Here is a 21,446-nt window from a genome sequence, read left to right as displayed (position 1 = left end):
GAATGTGGTATCACACCAGGATCACATTATGAATTAGCACTGATCCAAGGATCTTTATCCACTTACGCAGCATAGGACTCAGTCCTCCTTTCTCCAGCAACATTAGGCATTCACTGTGTGAGACTTTGTTATAAGAGGAGAAATAAGTAAAAATAACTTTAACCTGAGAGCAGGTCAGCTCTGAGCTCTCTGTTCTTCAAAACTCTCTTTCCAGCACATATCAATGAGGAACAGGAGTGCTGACTCTCAGCCTCTTCTCCCTCCTCCTCAAAAAAAAAAAAAATCTGCAGACCTGGCCTGTTGGAATTTTTGCTGGGTTGTCAATGAGGGGATTTTCCTTTTAACTTAATATCTCTGTTCCCAAAGACTGTTCCTCTGAACACAGAGAGAAAAACAGCCAAATCCCAGGTCTGCTCCAAAGTATTATGTTTTCACAATGCAGAAGCCTCTTTGAAACCAGGCTGCGTCAGGTGAGCTCTGCCAGTGCTCAGGTTTGGATATAACATATGCAACCAGCGGGCTGTGCGTTTGGAAAAAAATCACTGTTTTATGTTTGTATTATGTGCTGCTTCCTTCTTCTCAGCCAAGAGTCATATTTGTAGAATGAAGAGAAAGAAAAAGCCCTTCCTTTATATCTAGCGGAACTTAAACATTCATGAGGGGAGGAGCATTACTCTTCAAACACACACACACACACAAACATATATATATATATATATATATATATATATATATATATATATATATATATATATATATATATATATATATATATAAATGACTGCAGCAATTGTTTTTTATATTGATTGCTTTCTCCAGTGCCAAGGCAGGTTTATTGTTTTTCTAAAGCCAAGATGCAGTTAAATATGGAAATGCAGTGGTAGTAGGAGTTGATTTGTGACATTTATATGTTTTTGTTGAGGACTTGTTAGTGTAGCTCTTACTGTGGGTCACTGTAAGTTTTACAGAAGTGTTATGAACAGACCATTGTATTCTATTAAACTTAAACCACACAGGTTTTCTTGTGCCCCAATCCTTTTCAAAGTCTAATTCAGCGTCCACACCAAACGTTAACTCGCAAATTTATTCGCGCGAATCGGCTGTAACGCACCACGTGAACGCCCGAGTCTGGACGCTGGACTATTTTGACAAGCTGAGGGGCGAATGCGCAATAACGTGGCACCGCGCATGCGGAGTAGAGTAGAGTAGTAGAATAGAGTAGTGTTCCTTTAAAGAGCGAAAGCCCAAAAGAGCATCTGAAAAACAATGAGCTGTGGTTTCACAAGCATGACAGGAGAGTGTGTGAAGGCTTTGGAGATCACAATCAAGGCCTGCTGCCTCTACCTGGTAATCCACCTCCACCAGCCCTGCCTGGCTGTTCCCTGCGATCTTAACCTCGACCCCCCCAACCCATGTTCCCAGAGGTCTCCCTGGGGATAATGAAGGGGTGGAGGAAAGAGAGGACTGCAGAGAACTTCCATCTTTTCCCTGGCTCTGTCCCTGCCCCGCTCTTTCCTCCTCTCTATCAGGCTCAAAACTCCACTGAGGAAAACACAGTCAAACTCAGTGATAGCCCGTGCAGGGAAATCCAGCTGGGAACGAATGTTTACAGAGTTTACCTTCAAAACCTGTCTCCTCAGCGACTTTCACCCAAGCCTGCTGCTTTTTTCTGGTCTCTGTACAGTACACACTCATATTGTATAACTTTGGATAATGACACACCGCACAGATTATTTTCTCCTCCATCTCCACGTGGCAGTTCCCCCCCAGCGTCATCAAATCAATGATGTAATCAATGATGTAATCAATGATGAACGAATTTTGGTCTGCCGCCCAAACGCGCGACAACCTCAAACGCGCCGTCCAGGGCAAATCGGCGTCTGAACGCGTCTTTGCATTAACTGTATGTAATCTCGCCGCAAATTTGCGTTTGGTGTGGCCGTACCATACATTTGGTCCATATTGGTTATTTTACCATTCATATGCTTTTTCTGTTTTGGCACACCCTAGTGGTTTTTGCTGTGCAATTATTTCTCTTTAATTTCCCCATCATTTTTTTCACAACTTAAAGGGGGACATTAAAACAGGTTGTATGATTTAAACTGATAAAAAGGTACTGATGAAAAAAAATAAATAAAATACTGTGAGTATGTAGAAAGAAATGCTTCATGACTTGTCTTTATCATTTTAAATTTAAAAGGATGTAGTTACATGATTAAGCTGTATCAGACAGAGGGGAGTACAAGAATAGTTCATTTGAATAAAAGTCTGCAAACAAAAGTTGTGTGATTCTAAGAATTAAATGAAAACAAAAAAATCCAGTAGCTCTATGGATTCATAATGCAAGATCATTTTTAGAAGGTTAGACAGTTTATACTAATATGCAATGTATTTAAAATACATAAGAAAATTAAGTTGCAATAACTCATTTTGATGATTTACAACGAACATATAAAATGCATTGAATTTACACAATATAGTTATGTGGGTTTAACGTACAGTTAACATTAAAGAAGCATTTAAAATAAAAATGATAAAGTGAAGTTTTTAAAATGAAAAGTTATTAAGTATATTGAATGCATATGAAGCATTTACAGTAATCACAGTTTCATTCAGTGTATCTGATGTACATAATTTTTTTTATGTAATACGACAGACTTTTTTTTCAGCATGGAAACGTGGAGTCTTTGGGTCTGTGCCTCCTTTTTTTTGGTGGGGGATTATTCTGGAAAACTTAGATGTTGTGATGCTGAACAGATTGCTGAACAGATGTGGTGATAATGCAGCGTAAAGCAGGGTGAGCATCGCAGCAAATGCAAAAGCTAAACTGCTCCTGTGGACTAGTGTGTGACTCTGGTTTTACTGCTCAAAGATAAAGAAAAAATGTCCTTAAGCATCTAGATGAACCACCGTATAAAATATGATAATACTGTCAGAGGAGGAGGAGATGGACTGAGGCTGAAGAAATCAAACACACTGGTTCAACCAGAAAGTCCTGTGTGTAACTCATCTGAAGGCAAACATGTACTCTTTTTAATGGTGCAGAGTATTTAGGGCCTGCTTTTTACTGAAGTTGGGGGGGATTGACAGGAAACCAGGCCAGCAGAACACTCCCTAGCCTAATTTGTCTTTAAAGTACTCCAGGTAACACATTCAGTCTAAAGGCCCCTCCAGGTCCCTGCAAGCAGACGTGTTTTACCATGACTGAGACAGAACTGGGATACTCCTGAAACCTGATCTGAGAGTTAAACGCAACCTTAACATGTCCTTACTCAGACTGCCGTCTGGACCCTGCTCCTATGAAGACTCATTTAGTTATTCCTCTGGCAGGTGGTAGCCTATTTAAATCAACTCTCTGTAATTCATACAGAGGAACACACACAAAGTGTGGGTCCAGAGTCCCACACTTTGTTCTGATAAGAAGAATATGCCTATATTAAAGGTGAAGAAAGTGAAGATGCTCCTGCACACTTCAGTTTAAAGTTAACAAAATGGATGTTGAATAACAAACTCAGGATCCTTATTAAAGAAACTCAAGGTTGTGGAATGGGGGCATGTTTTGGTTCCTCTTACTCAGGTCTTAAATATATTATTAACATAAAAAACATGATGAGGCGCCACCCTGTTGGCTATGGCTGCTTTTTACAGCAGCTCTCTCTTCTCTGTCCGTGCTTGTAATTTTTTTGTCTCTTATTCGTCATCTATGTATTTGGAGTGGATCAGTACTTTGTATGGTTCATTGTTGGTCATGGAAACCAAACTTTTTGTGGCTTCAGTGATATTTTTACTACTTTTTCTCCTGTGTTTGTCTGGAGATCCTACATGTAACCATGGCTGCATTGTTTACATGTGAACTCAGCTGTTAGCAGCCTGTAGCATGTCAGTGCTAACTGGTGTAAGGCCTGATGTCTTCCCTCAAGGTGAGGAGAAGGAGGTGAGGACGACATGCTGGTTGTCAGGTGTGAGCTTAGAAGTGATGACATGGACCTGTCCTTCTTCCATCTTTATTGGGAACATAAGATCTATCTCCAATAAGATGGATGAGCTAGCTGTGCTAACCCAGCAACAGAGGGAATATCAGAGGGCAGAGTAGCATCAACAAGGCTAACGGAGCTAACATCAGACACCAACGCCACATTGGAAGAGCTTCACCTGCTGTGAGCAGACAGAGATGGAGCATGACTGAAGAAGCTCAGTCCTGGACCCTGTGAAGGTGGAGACTGGTTGAACTGGACAATGATGGAAAAGCTGTCATCATCTATTTTCTTATGGACCTTTTTGCACTTTCTATACACTTTCGTACTTTGGTTTACTTGATTGCTGCAGTTGACATCAATTTTGTTGAACTTGTTACAATGACAATGATGTTCTATTCTATTTCATTCTATTCTATTCTATTCTATTCTATTCTATTCTATTCTGTCCTATATTCTATTCGATGATGCTCTCTGTGGAATATAAAATATATAATTCAGAAACTTTACTCCTTTTATACTTTGTACTTGTGCAAAAGTTACCATCCCCCAAAAAATAAACAATAACAACAACAACAACAACAACAACAAACATAGAGAATTAACTTTATTGCTGAATTCAGAGACTAAGAACCAATTCCAATTCTACTCCCTAGCCTTTGGTTTGTGAAGTAGTGTACCATTTCTCTTTAAGGAGAAGGTGAAGGTGAAGAGCTACACAGCCCTTGAAATGAAGACAAACCAGGACCTTACTTAAAACCAAGGAGAATGAAAAAATCCCCATAATATGGATATTTTATCAGATCTCCAATCCTTTGCTCCTACACTTAAATATCAGCCATGTTTGAATTGTTGGTTGTATTTTGAAATAACTCGTTATAATGATCTAGCTAATGCTGCTATAGCAACAGCTACAGATAATAATAGCTGCACCGATGTCAGAGTGGGCAGAAATTTCATGAAGGATTAGACAGCTAAGCTGCATTCAGGAGCTGCATTAGCTACATAAGCAATAGTAAGCTAAAGTTACAGTATTTAGAAGCTACATTCTGAATTCTGTAACATCAGCTTAACGCTCAGCTGTCTCATTAGTCATGTAATGCTGTACATGGTAGTAAAGTCTGTTTGCTGTGAATGTGACATCCTAATCCGATATCGTTGGTAATTTGGGGACCTGTCCTACACTGTAAAAAAAATCCTGTAGTTTTTACGGAAAAAAACTGGCAGCTGTGGTTGCCAGAGAAATTCCGTAAAAAAAACAGTATATATGTAAATACAATTATAAAACAACCTGTTTATTTTACAGTTAAATTCTGTATTAAAAATACATTTTTAACTAGTAAATCCAACAGTTTGTTCTGCTAAATTAGCATGAACATGCTGCTTTTAAAACAAAATAACTCGGTAAAATTTAAATGCAGTTTTTGCTAAATTTACATTAAATCCCACTCAATTTAACAGAAAAAAAACAATACTGAACTGTTAAAGCATCATTAAAAAACTGTAATTAAAATGAATTTTCCTGTGAATTCAACAGGAAAGTGATCTATAATTTAATGTCTTCTACAGTATTTATAAGGGTTTTTTTAATTAATAGTAACATCTAAGAACTGTAATAACAAAGGGATAAATCTGCACTATATGAATACTTAACACTTATTTCAACTATAAAATATTAAACAGAAAAAAATATTTTTCATTTTTAAAATCTGGATTATTGCTCATGTTCAACACATTACAGAGACTGGATATTTAAATAGCACCGTATTGTTATAGACATGTGACTTTTACCTGTAATACAAAATAGTGTACCAAGATTTAACATTGAAAGTTATAAAGCAAAGATTACCCTGAGAGTTACTGTACTGAAAAAAAATCATAAAAAGTAAGTTGCCTGTCCAAGAATTTATTTATATAAGCGCAGTGATCAACATATGATTTTTCCCAAAACATGCATTTGCTACATGAATTTTACAGGAAGTCTGTCAGATTATTTTACCGGGACTGAAAAAGGGCAAGAAGGAGTTCGGAGAAGACTTCCCCTCTTTTTTCTATAAAGAAAGTATTAAATGAAACATCCTTGGGTGATTATTGCATTCCTTTTCAACATACATAAATGCATACCAATACAGTCAAACAAGCTTTCTAACAGTAAACTAACTGTTCAACAGGCATTTGGTTCTGCCAAAGCTGGAAAAACACAGTTCGGCTTTATAACAGCAGTTCTGCTCCATTAAGGTTTCCAGCGATAGTGATATGCAGCCAGCATGAACAATGGAATGACCAGTGTGTTTTTTTTGTCTCATTAATCTATAACATTTTAACAATACAAACTCAGAAAAATGTGCTTGAATCATTATCTGCTTCTAAAGCATGACAAACTGGACAGATAATGGCCCAAAAATGAAATTTTAACCTGAATGGTGCACATCACCACATGTGTTTAGTATATAGTCGTACATCACATTAGAGATCTTGTTAAGATATTATGTAGAACTACAACAGTGTAATAACAATTGCATATTTTAACCAACAAAAATAAAACTTACTTGCTTTTAACAATGACAATCTGGGCAGGTGAGCTGAAACAACACTTTCAACTTAACAATGCAGAACATCACAGGCCTGACAAGTCTTACTTGGTTCCAGTCCTTGTTCAGACATCACGCCACTCATGATCAGAAAGTTCCTGGATCAAAGTAAAGACTCTTGGGTTCACGTGAAGACGAGACGTTCGGGTCTTCTCCACTTTGGTGCCCTTCTCTGGGTTGATGGAGAAAAAGCACCTTGGAAAATAGATAAAACAGATGTCAGTATCAATTCACATCCTCAGTTACAACAAGACAAACTTCCCATTTTTATATTCAAGCATGTATTTATGTTGGATAAGGCCTTTCCAAAAAGACTCACCTCTGCAGAAACTCCAGGGTTGATGCCAGCTCTGATGGGTAGTGGATATTAAAGCAGTAATAACTTCCGAACATCAGGCACAGGGCGGAAATGAAGGAGTGGATGTTGTCATGTACAATGTCTTGATCGATGCTCAGCATAAACCGCCTTGAAGAGTAGCAGGAACTTCCTGAAAAAAAAAATTAAAAAATGAATAAAAAAATAAGATGTCTTCCTGAATCAGGGCTGAGCTTAAGGAGATCTGAAAAAATTCTCGAGAAAAAATTAAAATCTGATGCCACGCAAAAAAAATTATCATGCATCAAAGTTAATGTGTTTTTTTTTTTTTTTTTTTACCAAATTGAGATATTCAAGACTGAATGACACGTAATATATCTCCAGCCTCTGATCATTTTTTTAAAATAAAAATGTGTAGCTTTGTGGGGTTTTTTTCCAAATTAGTGATATCTCTTGTGAGTTTGGCATGTAAAGGGTAAAATCCCAAAATATAACACAAATCTAATCATATTTACGATCAGGGTGGATGTTGATTAAGAGATCTAGGTTGAAAAAAAAAGTTCATGATTTGTTTACAGTAGCCAAAATTGTGGCTTTAAAACTGCAAATTCAGGGTACAAAGATTTTTTTAACGGTACCAAATTTGGGGCAGGCTGACCACTGTCTAGTAGTTTATACAACATACAATTTCACTTCAACCATGCAAAATGATTAATTTAAGAAGTGAGCAAAAGACAAAAACAATGTGAAACAAGAACGCCCCTTACTGGTTTGAAAAATGAAAGGTCTCCAAAAAAGGAAATTCACTTTATCTTACCACAAACAACAATGGTCGGAGTCAGGGGCACTTGATCCATCTTCACTTCCCCTGCCAGGCATGTGTCCTCCACGTAGCAGAACATCACGTCTTCCTTCTCATCAAAGTAGGCCAGCAGAAGCAGAATCATCTCCTTAATGTCTTCAGAGCAACCGCTCAGATCTCCCCTCATCACTTTATATCTTGTTGAAGCCTGTAGGAACTTTTTGTTTTTGTTCACAGCTACAGTATTCATGTAGTTCAGGAGCCGTTTCCCTTTCAGATCCACATTCTTTGTGAAGGTTTCTTTCAGCCCAATTCCAGTTAGCTCCTTGAAGTGGACTGCCATGCCAAGCTCACTGAACCAAAACGGCCACTGCTCCAGAAGGTATTTTATGTTTTTTCCCTGGTTTACTTGCTTACGCTGTGTGTAGAAAGTCAACTTCATCAGATGCTTGACCTCTTCTGGATCTGCATCAGCTTGCTGAGACATCCTCTGGAGTTTGTCTCTTTTCTCCTGCTGGCTCTCATGGGTCTCGCCACGGGGTGGGAATTTCAAATCCCAATTAATGCACCCATAGGTGTCCTGGATGGCTGCTCTTTGCTCTGTAGGGACTTCTTCTGTGTCATAGTCATCAGAGTGATGCTTTCGTTTTCTTATTTTTGGGGTCGTACATCGCTTTGAATTCTCAATCCTGTTTTGCAATTGCTTGACTAGAGAGTGATAGCCTGGCCCAATCACTTCTCCCTCTATTATATCTTGCAAAGACTGTGGATATTTTGCCACAATCTTTTTTGCAACTTCAGTGGTGCTCCTTTTACTTACGGAAGAGCTCTTCTTCAACATTTCACGAACCACAATCCGAACCATCTCTCTTCTCATTCGTGGACTTGGACGTTTACCTCTCTCCAACAACTGCATCAATTCCTCTGGAAACTCCTCCCATGGGATGACAAAGGTGTCCACCCAGTCTATGTCGGGGCTCTGGCAGCTGTTGGAAGATGTTGAAGATGAGCTTCTGGGTGATATAGACAACAATGATGAGGGATGTCCTGGCGAGGCACAGGCAGGAGAGCTGCTGGTTTCTGGAGTTTGACCTACAAAAACATACACACAACAATATCCAGCCATTAAAAAGCCATCGAAAGAAATGCAGGCCATTTCTGACCCATGTTGCGCATTCGAAGAGCGCTCATGGTGCTCATCAAAATATTTTGATATTTCAAATTGATCTTTATAGAGTCTAACTTTGAGCCCTGGCTGCACCCTGTGGTTCAATACTTACATCTTAGCTTCCAAGCTGCAAGGATTTTTCGAGCTTGAATTGGCCTTAGTGCTGACAGCAAATCTGCTTCCTCGATAAACTGAAAATCATCATAGGTCTCCACACCGAGGTTTTGAAGTGTCTCTTCGAGAATGTCTTTGGAAACCTCTGGAAGATCTGGCAAGACCTCAGTTATGGCAGTGCGTAGAAAGGTTTGTGTGCAGTCAGTCATCTCTGGATTCAAGAAAGAATGTGTTTTTTTAAATTGAACAACAAAAGGCATTATGCATTTTTGTGAAGTATCACTGTACATATACACATATTGCCTGCACCACGAGTATAGAATATGAGCAAGGATTTTAACTTATTTCAGCACTTTTTAAACATTCAGGTAAGCAATTGTGTACAATATGACAAATGGCATAATACATAGCGAACAATAACTCAGCCGGTAGTGTAACATTACAGGGACAAAACCAGCACTCACAATTCTCTTGATACAATTTATCTTTTTTTGTTTTATAGTATAGCATCAGGCATTATTGGTATGGTTTCTCCAACACAGTAACCAACATCATGTTTACTTTGACAGCACACTGTGTTTCAATGGGATAACTTGGCGCCCATTAACTATGTATGATGTTAATGGAAAAAAATCTGCCAGGTTGTTGATGTTAAGACACTGCAGCCTTGTACTCTGTTTTGTCACCGAGTACAGATGGTATTCAGAATGATAGTCAGCTTTAAATGCGTCCACCACAAAATACACACCTGTGTCATTGTGAATCAAAACAATGACAAGCTCTCCAAACTCCATGAACTCATCATTTTTTGACACAACAAAATGCCCTTTTCGATAGGATGTGCCTTTATACTGTATGTGTGTGGAAACTCGAGTATTGTTTTCTGAAAAGCCAAAGTCTTCCACTGCATGCTTAATTGCATCACTGTAAAGGCTGGGGTAAAAAGTACAACTGTCTTTTACATGCAAAAGCTGAATGCATCCTGGCCCAGCTGAAAGATATGCCTGGAACATCTGATGTCTCTCTGACAATGTTAGGCAGATGTTTTTGAAGTTCTTCATATGCCTTGCACATCTTTTAAAGTAGCTGTGTTTACTTTCAAATCTCATCGTCCACACTCTAATCAAGGGGCCAAATTTCAAAATAAGTCCTGGATAGTGCCGCAAGAAATGGTGTTTTGGTTTGAGTGGAGTCTCAGGAAACTGGCACTTTCTTGATTCCAAATATTCTTGGATTAAAACATCGAGATATGTTACCTGTGAGAGGGAAATTTTTTGTGCACAAATAAAATCAACAATATCTTTGAGCTGGAGCATTAACTGCCACACATCATCTTCTGTATTTTGTATTTTGTCACCAATTATTACAGGCAGCAACCTTAAGAAATTCCAATTTTGAATAGCTTGACCTGAAAGCTTGGAAGCCTCAGGGTGGACAGCACATGGCTTTGTGAGTGCATCAGTTCCTTTGTACTTGAATTGCTTGATGCGTCGGTTCAAAAGTGAATATGTAAACCACTTTTTTTTCTTAATGAAATATTTCAAGTACAGTGCAACATCATATGATACGATGCCCTCAAATATGTCATGGCCTAAACAAGGAGGGAGACCAGGCAGGCAAACATGAAAAGACTTCAGAGCATTAAACACTGAGTTTACCTTAATGCCTCTGCTGTGTTCACTGTCTCCAGCTTGTAGCTCACAAACAGCAGAATCGTAGCTCTCTGGGGTGCGCTGTGGACCAAATACATTTGGATCGTTATGAAAAGCATCCAGTGTTATTTCACAGTACCTGCAAAAGTACTGAGAACGACTGAAGTTCTCAGTAAACCCACCAATGCCATGGGAACCCAAGTTATCACCAGCAATGCAATACAGTGCCCCTTTGACTGTTTCACCACCTACAGTGATGCCATTTTCCTCCAAATCACTCAAATCCTCAAGCAACTCTGAGAAAGCCTTAGCACAGCCAAACTGTTTGAGGTCATTTTCACCACACAACAGGACAAGTGACATGTGATCAGTGTTTGACCGTACATGAACAGGTAGATTAGCCACAGAGAGATACACTGCAACAACTTTGTGTTTTTTCTTGGCAGAGCCAAGTGGATTTACTATTTCAAAAGCGTCCTGGTACAGGATAAGCTTTAGGCACCCTGGATTTTCAATAAAGAACTTGTTGGATGTAAAGTTTTTTCCATCACTTATGTCACCAAAATCATCAAGGTTACAGTCTGTTTCAAAACAACGTTGATGTGACACTGAATTCTTCCATAATTCAGATTCCAGTAAGTTATTTAGTGTTTCCTTCAAAGGTATGTAATAGGCAAACCTTTCAGACATGTTTTCATCATTCCCCAGTTTTACTTTTTTAGGCTCAATGTATTTGAACATCTTTTTAAATGTCTGGGCTCTTGAAAATGTTGTTCTGAGAGGTCCCTGATGACAGGAAGAAAACAAATCCGAATCCTTTACACAATCACAGATTTTAGCAACAAAATCATCTGTTAGACACATGTCATTTTTGAGAAGTGAATGCAGTTTACTCATAGTGTACTCCTGTCCCAACTCATGCACATTTTGAATCTCTTCAACAATTTTCTGTATTGTTGAAGCTGGAAGGAGGAGCTGCCCTTGCAGTTTTAGATAGAACAAGCAAAGATTCCTCAGAAAGCTCTCACTGAAATCGTGTGGTAACTCTGTGCTTTCATTCACTGCTGCATCATTTGAGCACTCCCCAGCATCTGTACGTGCAGTAGCAGGTTCAGACGCAGACAACGCAGACATACCTCCCCTGTACAAATCACTTAAGCTATCCACTGTAAAAGCTCGATGATTCCTCGACATATGAGCAGTAAATGACGATTTAACAGTGAACGTTTTTTTACAACCAGCAAATGGGCATGCCACAGGTTGCCCCTCTTCCATATGTTGTTTTAAGTGAGAGATAAGTTCCTTCACAGTGTGAAATTGGCGCTCACACAGCGCCATTGCACACTTCAAGTCCGTAACGGCCCTGGCAATAACAGGGGGTTCGGGCACATTGTGGGCACGGTAGAAGTGAGCCTTAAAGGCTGCGTAGCTACAAAACGTCCGCTTACAGTCAGTTCCAACACATTTGAAAAAACAGTGAGGTTCATTTCTGTGAACTCTACAATGAAGCACATAACCCCTTAATGTCTCAACTGTTTTGCTACAAAAACGGCAGGTAATCATTGCAGCAAACTAACAAGACTGACAGCTTTTTCAGTTTTTAGATGGCGCTCCTTAACTGCTAACCTTGCATGAAAACAATACTGAAACGCCGGAGTTTGGTATACAACCAACACAAACTCACGTAGGTCGGCGTTACTTCCAAAATACTGACATGTAAGCGAGATGGAAAGATGTAAACACAAAATTACCTGCTCAAATCCTGTAAATCGCTGCGTAGAAGTTGGTCTGGTCAAAAATGCGTCTATTCCGGCGTGGTCACGGTCAGCTCGCGTAGCTCCTCTGCTCGACGCACAGTGGGCGGCTCCTCCCGCAAAAGTACAGCGTCCAATGAAATCACAAATGAAACCCTGCTGCTGCGCGCTCTACGGCGGCAGAGTTTTTAAAGTAAAGCACAGCCGTTACTTTCTGCGGGAATGCAAACTGTATGTGGAAAATCATAATATCGACCTAAATTATTAATTGATGAAAACAAAACACAATTCTGATCATATAGATGTGATTAACATCATTCAAAATTAAAATTATAACGCAAAGCAAATTGCCTATTTACTGGAATAAGGTATTATTTCTTCACTTAAAAATTTACAAAGTTGGTCAAAAATTGTCATGTTTAATATTTATGTTTCATGTGAGCAGCAGATTAAATAATAATACAATTTATTTATTTTTTTATAATGGATAATGTAACCTCCTGTGAATCCATAGGAAATAAAGGACAATGCATAAGGCATAATGCTGCACTTAGCTATGTCAACTACATGTTATAGCTGACCCTGTTTTTTAAAATATTTTAACATAACTTGACTGTTTTTGTACATATTCTCATCCGTAGATTACAACGTATGAATTTGTAAAATCAAATACAGTACTTTTCTGTAGGCAAGGAAAATCTATCTAAGAAAACCATGAATTTGACACGCTTATGTTGTAATTTTTACTGTATTGCATTGCTTACTGTATTGCAGTTTTTCTGTGTTTAACCAACAGTACTGCGTAAATTATACAAAAAAGTACATTTTTTTTAACATGTTAATACTGTCAAGTTAACAGTTGTGCTGGGTTCACTATTTTGCGGAATATAACTGTAAGTTTTACGGTGCTAAACTATTTTTTCATTTACATGTTTTTAATGTCATGAATTTACAGTATTTCCCTGTTAATTCCACGGACATTTTTTACAGTGTAGGATTAGTCAAGGGTAACACCACAACATGTAAATAACTGTCATCCTATCAAGAGAAAATTCTTAGAAAAATCTTTGAACTGTTGGAATTCTACAGTTTTTCTCAGGATGACGTCACTAGGAGCTGCTTTCAGCCTTTGGATGCTTTGTGAATACAGGTCTGGCTCCTTGTAACCTTGACTCAGGTCCTGTAGGGTACAGCCTGATGCTGGTTAGATGTTAAGCAGGATTTTTCTCTGTCCTGTTGTGTGTATTTGTAGATGTGTGTATTCAGTATGTCTATAGCTGGCTGATCTTTGCATGTGCTCCTTCAGAGACCACCTCATGGACTTGCCTTCATAACTCAGACAGGCAACCTCTGATTCTTTACCCCCGGGGATTCATTCAGCCTTTGTATTTTTGATTCACCATGATGCTAGGCACTCAGACACAGACAACGGAGGTTATAGTTTTACCTACGTTCTACATTTAGAACATACTGGATTAATATTTTCCCTCCAGAGATGAGTGCTCAGGCCCTTCCTCGTCCTTAGTTCTTCCTTCCATCTAAACCTCTTTAATGTTGAACTCAGTCAGGTCCCACAGTTTGTATATTTAACAGCCTGTCACGATGTTGCGTGTGCATTATTCTAGCAATGATCAATGATTCAGATGAACCTCAGTGCAAAGATTGAAGACAGAATCTGGGTTTGTTCAGACGTCCACTCTAAAGAGCCTCAGCACATTCAGAGCAGCAGCTGACAGCAGCGGAGCCATGACTCACTCATAATCACAGAAAATAATGTAGTAAAAAGCTCAAACTGACTTCCTGATGCTTTGGTTATTACATAATGAAGCAGACATTCACTGAAGTGGACTCTGTCCTGGTTTGTCCCTGGATTGAGTGTTTATCCATACTGCCCACACCTCAGCCAGCATTTTGCAGACTGCTTTTAAACACTGGTTTGCTCACAGACTGAAGTATTCAGTTCATTGCATTGCCTTGTTTTATCTATCATTTAACCACTTAAACATCAATAATGTCTCTATTTACTGCTGCCTTTCTGTGCCACAGCTGCAGCCTCAGGGGACCTAGAGGAAACGGCTCAACTTGCCCCAGCTGTTTGTCTGGGTAACCAAACTCTGCTCATGTCTTCACTTCTTCACTTTTCTTTACTCCTCATTGTAATTTGTCGCTGCCCCTCACATCTCCTTCCAGCTCACTCCTACTTCCTCTCTCCTGCTGTTCTTTTCTTCCTCCTGTCCTCCACCTCCTTTAACAACTCCTTTTCTGTTCACATTGATCACACTGAAAAACTATTTCCTCTGCTCTCCTCCTGACATCAATCCCTTGTCTACCCCTCTTCAATCCTCTCTGCCTCTCCTCTCCAGTGGTGCTTAGTCTGATCTGATCTGTCAGTCCACTCTGCTGCTTCAACCCCGTGATCGCTCTGAACACCAGAGGACAAAGCCTGAGGAAGTTTCTCCACAGCGCAGCTTCTCCAGAGTCAAATCTGTTTGTGTCTGACACCACCTTAACCAGACCTCTACAATACTTCCATTAGACTTCCACTAGGTGAGACCTCCATCAAAATCTGAACCGAACTTCAACTAGACCTTCTCCAGTCTTTCAACAGACCTCCACCAGCTTCTGCATAGATCTCTACTAGACCGACACCAGACGTCCTCAAATAGATCTCTCCCAGTCCTCCAACAGAGACCAGCCTTCCATTGGACCTTTACTAAACCTACACCAGACCTACACTAGAACCTCACAAGGCCTCCACCAAAACTCCACCAGACCTATACCAGAGCTCCACCAGACCTTCACCAGTCTTTCATTAGACATCTGAAGCCCAGTTTCCACCAAGCAGTCCAGTTCAGATCAGTACAGTTTTGTACAGGTTGGCTCGGTTAAGCTTGATCCTGTTTGCGCCTCCACAGCCAACAGTGCCCCCTTGTGGTAGGCAGCATGTGACCTGGATGCTGATAGCTGTGTAAGTTGCATTATCGTGTGACGCCATAGCAGCACGACACAGGGTGCCCCGCTAATAAAACCAATGAAGAAGAAAAAAAGTGACACAGTAAACAAAGAGCAACGATGGAAGACATGCAGAAATTTGTCTTCTTTGTGATTGGCATGTGACTTTTTGATACAAAGACCAATCAAGCTTTGTTTCAGAGAAGGCTGTGAGCCTCCAGGAGAAATACAGCAGCTGATGTCACACAGGAAGTGATGATTCTGTTTACCAATCAACAGACTGCAGTGTTGTAGTTCCACCCTCTGGGATCAGGTCGATTTAGTCTAGCACCCCAATAGAAGGGTGCCAAAAAGTGGGACAGTTCGTCTTGGTTATTTGGAGATCTGTCCCAGGATTAGTCAGTGGAAATGCCCCAAAATGTGGCTATACTGAGACAAACCAAACTAATCCGCTTGGTGGAAACAGGGTGGACCCACCAGATCCTTGCCAGACAACACAGGCCCCTGATGCCCTCCTCACAGGGTTGACAAATCAAAAAGGTGTTTTTTTTGGTATAGTTATTGAAGTGCTCATTGAACGTGCTCATATTTTCATGAACTGAACCGCTCGGTTTTTCACTTGTGAACAGCGATGTGAGCGTACTTCTCTCTTGGGGCAGTGAATGGCCACTCACAATCTGAGAGGTAAAGAAAGATGTTGAGAGATGAGGGGAGTTGCCAAGAGGTGATGGTAGGTGCTAAGAGAGAGTGAGAGTGATTAATGGCATCAGAAGTCAGATCTCCTGCGGCACTCTGTGCATTCAGCATGGTTCACCCTGCAGACAGTCCACACAGCATGGTTAGCGGCAGCAGTGCGGGTGAGACCGGTGGTGGCTTTGGACCTGCTGTACAGCAAATTGTTTAAGTGCTAAAGATCTGTGTGGGGTTCTATAATACCATACAGGGATTCAGTCATCTTGGGAATTGGCTTAAGGGATTGGGTGAAAGCATAGTCTGCTTTACTGAAAACAGAACTTGTGAATGTGAACTAGTTCTCTTTTTCAGTAAATTGGTGTGACCTGAACTGTGAGTTTGGTCACGTTTTGTGTGAACTACAATGGTAGACTGAACTCCTATGGAGCTGATTGGAAATGAACTGGACAGAAAAGTGAAAGCCAAGGGAGACAGCCAACATTTATGAGAACCTCTGCTGGAACAGAGCTGGAAGAACTTCCTGAGATATATTTGATTTCTCTGTAAAGGTTTTGTAAATTATTTTGTAAATTTTGATTGTTGCTAGGCGCCTGTTGGCTTTGGCTGCCTTTTGCAGCAGCTCTCTCTTCTCTGTTCGTCTTTTTTTCATCTCTGTATTTGGAGTGGATCAGTACTTTGTATGGCTCATTTGTTGGTCACGGAAACCAAACTTTTTGTGGCTTCAGTGATATTTTTACTACTTTCCTCCTGTGTTTGTCTGGAGATCCTACATGTAACCATGGCTGCATTGTTTACATGTGATCTCAGCTGTTAGCAGCCTGTAGCATGTCAATGCTAAATGGTGTTAGGCCTGATGTCTTCCCACAAGGTGAGGAGAAGGAGGTGAGGACAAAGTGCTGGTTCTCAGGGGTGAGCTTAGAAGTGACAACATGGACCTGTCCTTCCATCTATGGTTATTGGGAACGTAAGATCAATCTCCAATAAGATGGACAAGCTAGCTGTGCTAACCCAGCACCAGAGGGAATACCAGAGGGCAGAGTAGCATCATGCTATTCACAGACACGGCTAACTGAGCTAACATCAGACACCAACGCCACATTGGAAGAGCTTCACCTGCTGTGAGCAGACAGTATCCAGGAGACAGAGATGGAGCGTGACTGAAGAAGCTCAGTCCTGGACCCTGTGGAGGTGGAGGCTGGCTGAACTGGACAATGATGGAAAAGCTGTCAGCATCTATTTTCTTATGGACCTTTTTGCACTTTCTATACACTTTCATACTTTTTTTTTTTTTTCCTTTTTTTTTTTATTGCTGCAGTTGACGTCAATTTCAATGTTATTGTTACAATGACAATAAAGTTCTCTTCTATTATATTCTATTCTATTCTATTCTATTCTATTCTAAAAGAATGCCAGGAGTGTTGTTATATCATCCCATAATTAATTTTTTAACCTCATTTGCTAATTTATTCCTTTTTTTCATTTCAGAGTACAATGAGACATTTGAAGTTAGATGTGCATCAGATTTAGGTGTTCGGGAACCTCTGACTGGTAGTGTTTTTATGTTTGAGAATAAAGTGCAAATCTACTGAAAGGAATGTTTTGATGGTAAAAGTTTAAAGGACAAAAAGCCTTTAGAGAAATGTTTTCACACACACACACACACACACACACACACACACACACACACACACACACACACACATACATTGTGTGTGCTTGTTTGTCTGTGAATAGTTCTGAATTTGCAAACATTTGCCTTTGATCAGAGTAACTTTGAGGTCTGAGGGAGTCTGTCTTTTTACCGTTCTGTTTAAATTGTTTGTGTGGATTTTTGTGTTCATTAAAAATAAATAAAACACAGATGACATCTCAGACCCATGTTTATCTCAGCTTGTGTAGTTTTACTCCAACCGTCAGGTGACCTTTGTGTCTACAGATGCTCAGATAATGCAGCAAGCACTGTTTCACTTCATGTGCACGTGTTTTCTGGCTGGACAGAGCTGGATATACAATGAAGAGGACTTGGTCTGGGATTCCTGTTCTTTGAAACAGGGAGGGAAACTTTCCCGAGCTTTATGCGTTGATAGGAGATTTACAGACTGTATCAGGACAGAATGAATCTTCAGCAGATGATTCACAGAGGCTGTGAGCAGAGAACAACAACCATAGATCAGTGTTTTTTCTACATATTGTTCCTGTAATCCGGGCGTGAATCACCCAGTGTCACTGCAGTATATCTGCACCATGCAGCAGCCCCCCCACAGTGAGGCAGTCCTACCTCCCCCCAGCAGAGAGAGAGAGAGCAGTCTGCTGGTGGAGCTGCTCTCGCTCTGTGTTTACCTCCATCATGAGGAGGTGCTGTTTGTTTCAGAGCTGACTTTGTTTAGTGCTTCTGTCAGACAGCAGGCTTCACACAGCGCAGCACAACACCTCGCGGCATCTGGCTGCTGATCAAACAGCCGCCCGGCGTTCATCACGACGCAGTTGGTGCTAACTTCACTACACACAGCAGCGGCCAATGTTAGGAGGATCCCCACATGACCCTTGTTATCTCTGCACAGAGCGAGCGTCTGTTACACAGCTGATTATAAGAGCGAGTACACAACGCTACTTTCCAGCTCCAGCAGCTCCCCCTACTCAGGGAACTTTTACCCTCTGCTCAGGTAAATCTATGGATCAGGTGTCACACACGCACTCCTTTACATTTCTGCTGAAAAATCAAGTATTTTTCAACCACAGGGACATTTTCTACTTAGAAAACATGCATTTCAACCACAAGAACTAGGGTCTACATTTAGTTCTGGGGTCATAAATGTACCAACAGCTGTGCATCAGGGGGTACTACTTTCCAGATGTCCAGCTGATAATTTCTGATTGGTTGAGCAGCCAAAGTGGCTTTATTACACGTCTCTGTGATGGTTATTTCAATAAACCCTAAACAATGGTCTACTTCAGAGGTCTCCAACAGGGGGTCATTGACCCCTAGGGGATCTGTGGAGGTACTGCAGGGATCCTTGACATTTTTGGTTGATTGGGCAGTTTTTTGTATTTTCAAGTAAATATACCCAAATATTTCCATTTTTCCTCATGGTATTGTCTTTGAACACACATCAGTGGAAACACAGAGGGCAAATATTTTATCTTTCGGTCAGAAATAAACACTTACAGCAGCACAGCAGCTCTCTCAAACTGACACAGGTTCACTCAGCATTCATTTCTAGCTCCTCAAGACAGAGGAAGACCAGCCTCTATTGTCTCAGCCAATCACACGACAGCATGTTTCATACTGAAGACCTCTGGTCATCTTTGAGCCTGATAGTATGAATGTGTCTCTGTCAGCTCACGGTGTTCCAGCTTAAAGAGTGACCCCTGTAAACTGGTGACTTTCAGCTGAATGGGTCAGTGAAGATCCAGTGTGTTGCAATTATTATTTTTTTTCCTCTATTTTATACTGGTGCGGTTCAGTAAATTATCCAGGTACTTCTGTCTGTGGTTGAAACAAACAATAGGCTATAGGAACTATGTAGTTCCTGGGGATGTTATACCAGGACTAGGGATGGGTATGAATTAGGTACTTTTATAGGTACCAACCGAATTCTGTCAAAAGTATCGGGTACCAATTCATGTAAGATCAAAAGGTGCCATGTTTGGGTACCTAAATGCATCCTTGTGACTGTGAGGGAGTGGAAGAGTAGGTGATTTTCCATGCTGGACATGAACATAGCATAATAAGGTTATATACTGAAGAATAAATATGTTAAATTGAAAAGAATTGACATTTTATTATCAAACAAATTGATATTTTTAACCACATTAACACAAAAAAGTACCGAAAATTAGTATCGTTGAGTACCGGTACCGATTGTCAGGTACTGGGCATTGGTACTGTATCGTTTCAAATGTGAAAGGTACCCATCCCCAACCAGGACCTAAAGGTTCCTGGACCTTCTGGTGGAGAAACACCTTTGGTAAAACTTTAAAAGTATGACAACCAAACAGTCTATTAACTTCAAAATTAATAAATAAAATATACAGCAACTAACATGAGCTAAAAGAATATAACATGTAAAATACAAAAACAATTTAAAAACGTAAAACAAAAGAAAAAGGTACGTAATCAGATAAACAAAGTCAACGACTACTTTGAGTCAAAGGCCAGGGAAAAGAGATGAGTTTAAGGAAGAGATTTAAAAACAGGCAGAGAAGAGGCCATAGAGGAGGCCTCTTAACGTACAGTGGTAATTGGTATATATTCTGGCCATGCGTGTATCTTAAGTCTGGTTCCTATTGGAGTAGTGTGGCCACAGCCTATATAGGCCAGTAGGAGGGCTAATCGTGCTTGAGAACAGCACTGTTGGGTCAGCCAATGTGACCATGCCCTCAGAGGACATTAACAGATATCACTGATGAGCTTGATCTTGACTCCTTACCTTGCCGATGTACTGGTAGTCGCTGCCCGTGTACTCCTCCTGCAGGAAGAACTGGTTCCACATCCAGCCTCGCCGTGATCGTCGAAGTAACTTCTCTCCACTGATCTCTGTGTCAGATCCTTCTCCTCCACCAGACTCAGTCCTACGTCCATCCAGAAACAAAGCATCCCCACACAAGCCCAGACAGAGCCACAGCACAGCCTGTAATGTAGTCCTCATGTTTTCTGACGTACAGGTCACCAAGGGTTTTATCTTCCAGCTGGATCAACTGGACTCTAGAGTCATGGCTCTTCAGGGTTTGACTGATGGGTGGAAGGTCCTGCAAAGAAAGAGGAGCAGGGATGAGACACAGAGCTTTTTTATACTTCTTAATTTTCAGAGGTACTGAAGGATTGTTCTTGTCTGATGCATGGTGGAATAGTTCATTTGGATCATTTCCATGACTCTGGAATAAAAAGAGCTCTCTGTTAGCTGTAATGTTGGTTTGCTTTGCTCATAAAAACAAGAACAAAGGTCAGAGAGGGTTTTCTGAATCTTATATATGGACCCAACACTTGTTACACATCCACACATCCTGGCTCTGGATTCGGCAGGTTGTGCCTCATAAACAAAGATTTATTTGTGCCTGTAACATAGAGAGACCACACATACACACACACACACACACACACACACACACACACACACACACACACACACACACACACACACACACACACACACACACACACAAACAGAACTTCTAGTTCCAGATATATAAGCCCCATCAACCATCATCCATCATCCAACCAATCTTTGTGTTTACACATGGATGATATGGGTTGTGTCACTGATAACTTTGTCCACAAGGGGCGCCAAATGCAACACTTGTGTTGTTCTTTATTATTGTTCTCACACAGGAAGCAACACTTCTTTCCAACAATCAACAGACTGCAGTGTTTCTAGCTCCATCCTCTGGGGTTGGATCAGTGTGTCTGACACCCCAACAGAAGGGAACCAA

The 21,446-nt window shown here is 40.5% G+C and overlaps 1 protein-coding gene across 1 annotated transcript in view; it reads right to left on the bottom strand.

Moving 5' to 3' along the window:
• cdh6 (cadherin 6) overlaps positions 1 to 21,446 on the bottom strand; it is a 135,447-nt gene that overhangs the window by 62,551 nt on the left and 51,450 nt on the right. The window contains exon 2 of the mRNA XM_074688741.1: positions 20,447 to 20,765. Within this exon, the coding sequence (XP_074544842.1) occupies positions 20,447 to 20,665 (219 nt within the window). The 5' untranslated portion in view covers positions 20,666 to 20,765. The remainder of the gene's footprint in view (positions 1 to 20,446; positions 20,766 to 21,446) is intronic.

Source organism: Halichoeres trimaculatus, unplaced genomic scaffold (assembly GCF_033239565.1).
Source record: "Halichoeres trimaculatus isolate MK-OKI-2021-1 unplaced genomic scaffold, fHalTri1.1 fHalTri1_scaffold_15, whole genome shotgun sequence".
In the NCBI taxonomy this organism is placed as follows: domain Eukaryota; kingdom Metazoa; phylum Chordata; class Actinopteri; order Labriformes; family Labridae; genus Halichoeres; species Halichoeres trimaculatus.
This window is presented reverse-complemented; position numbering and strand designations above follow the sequence as displayed.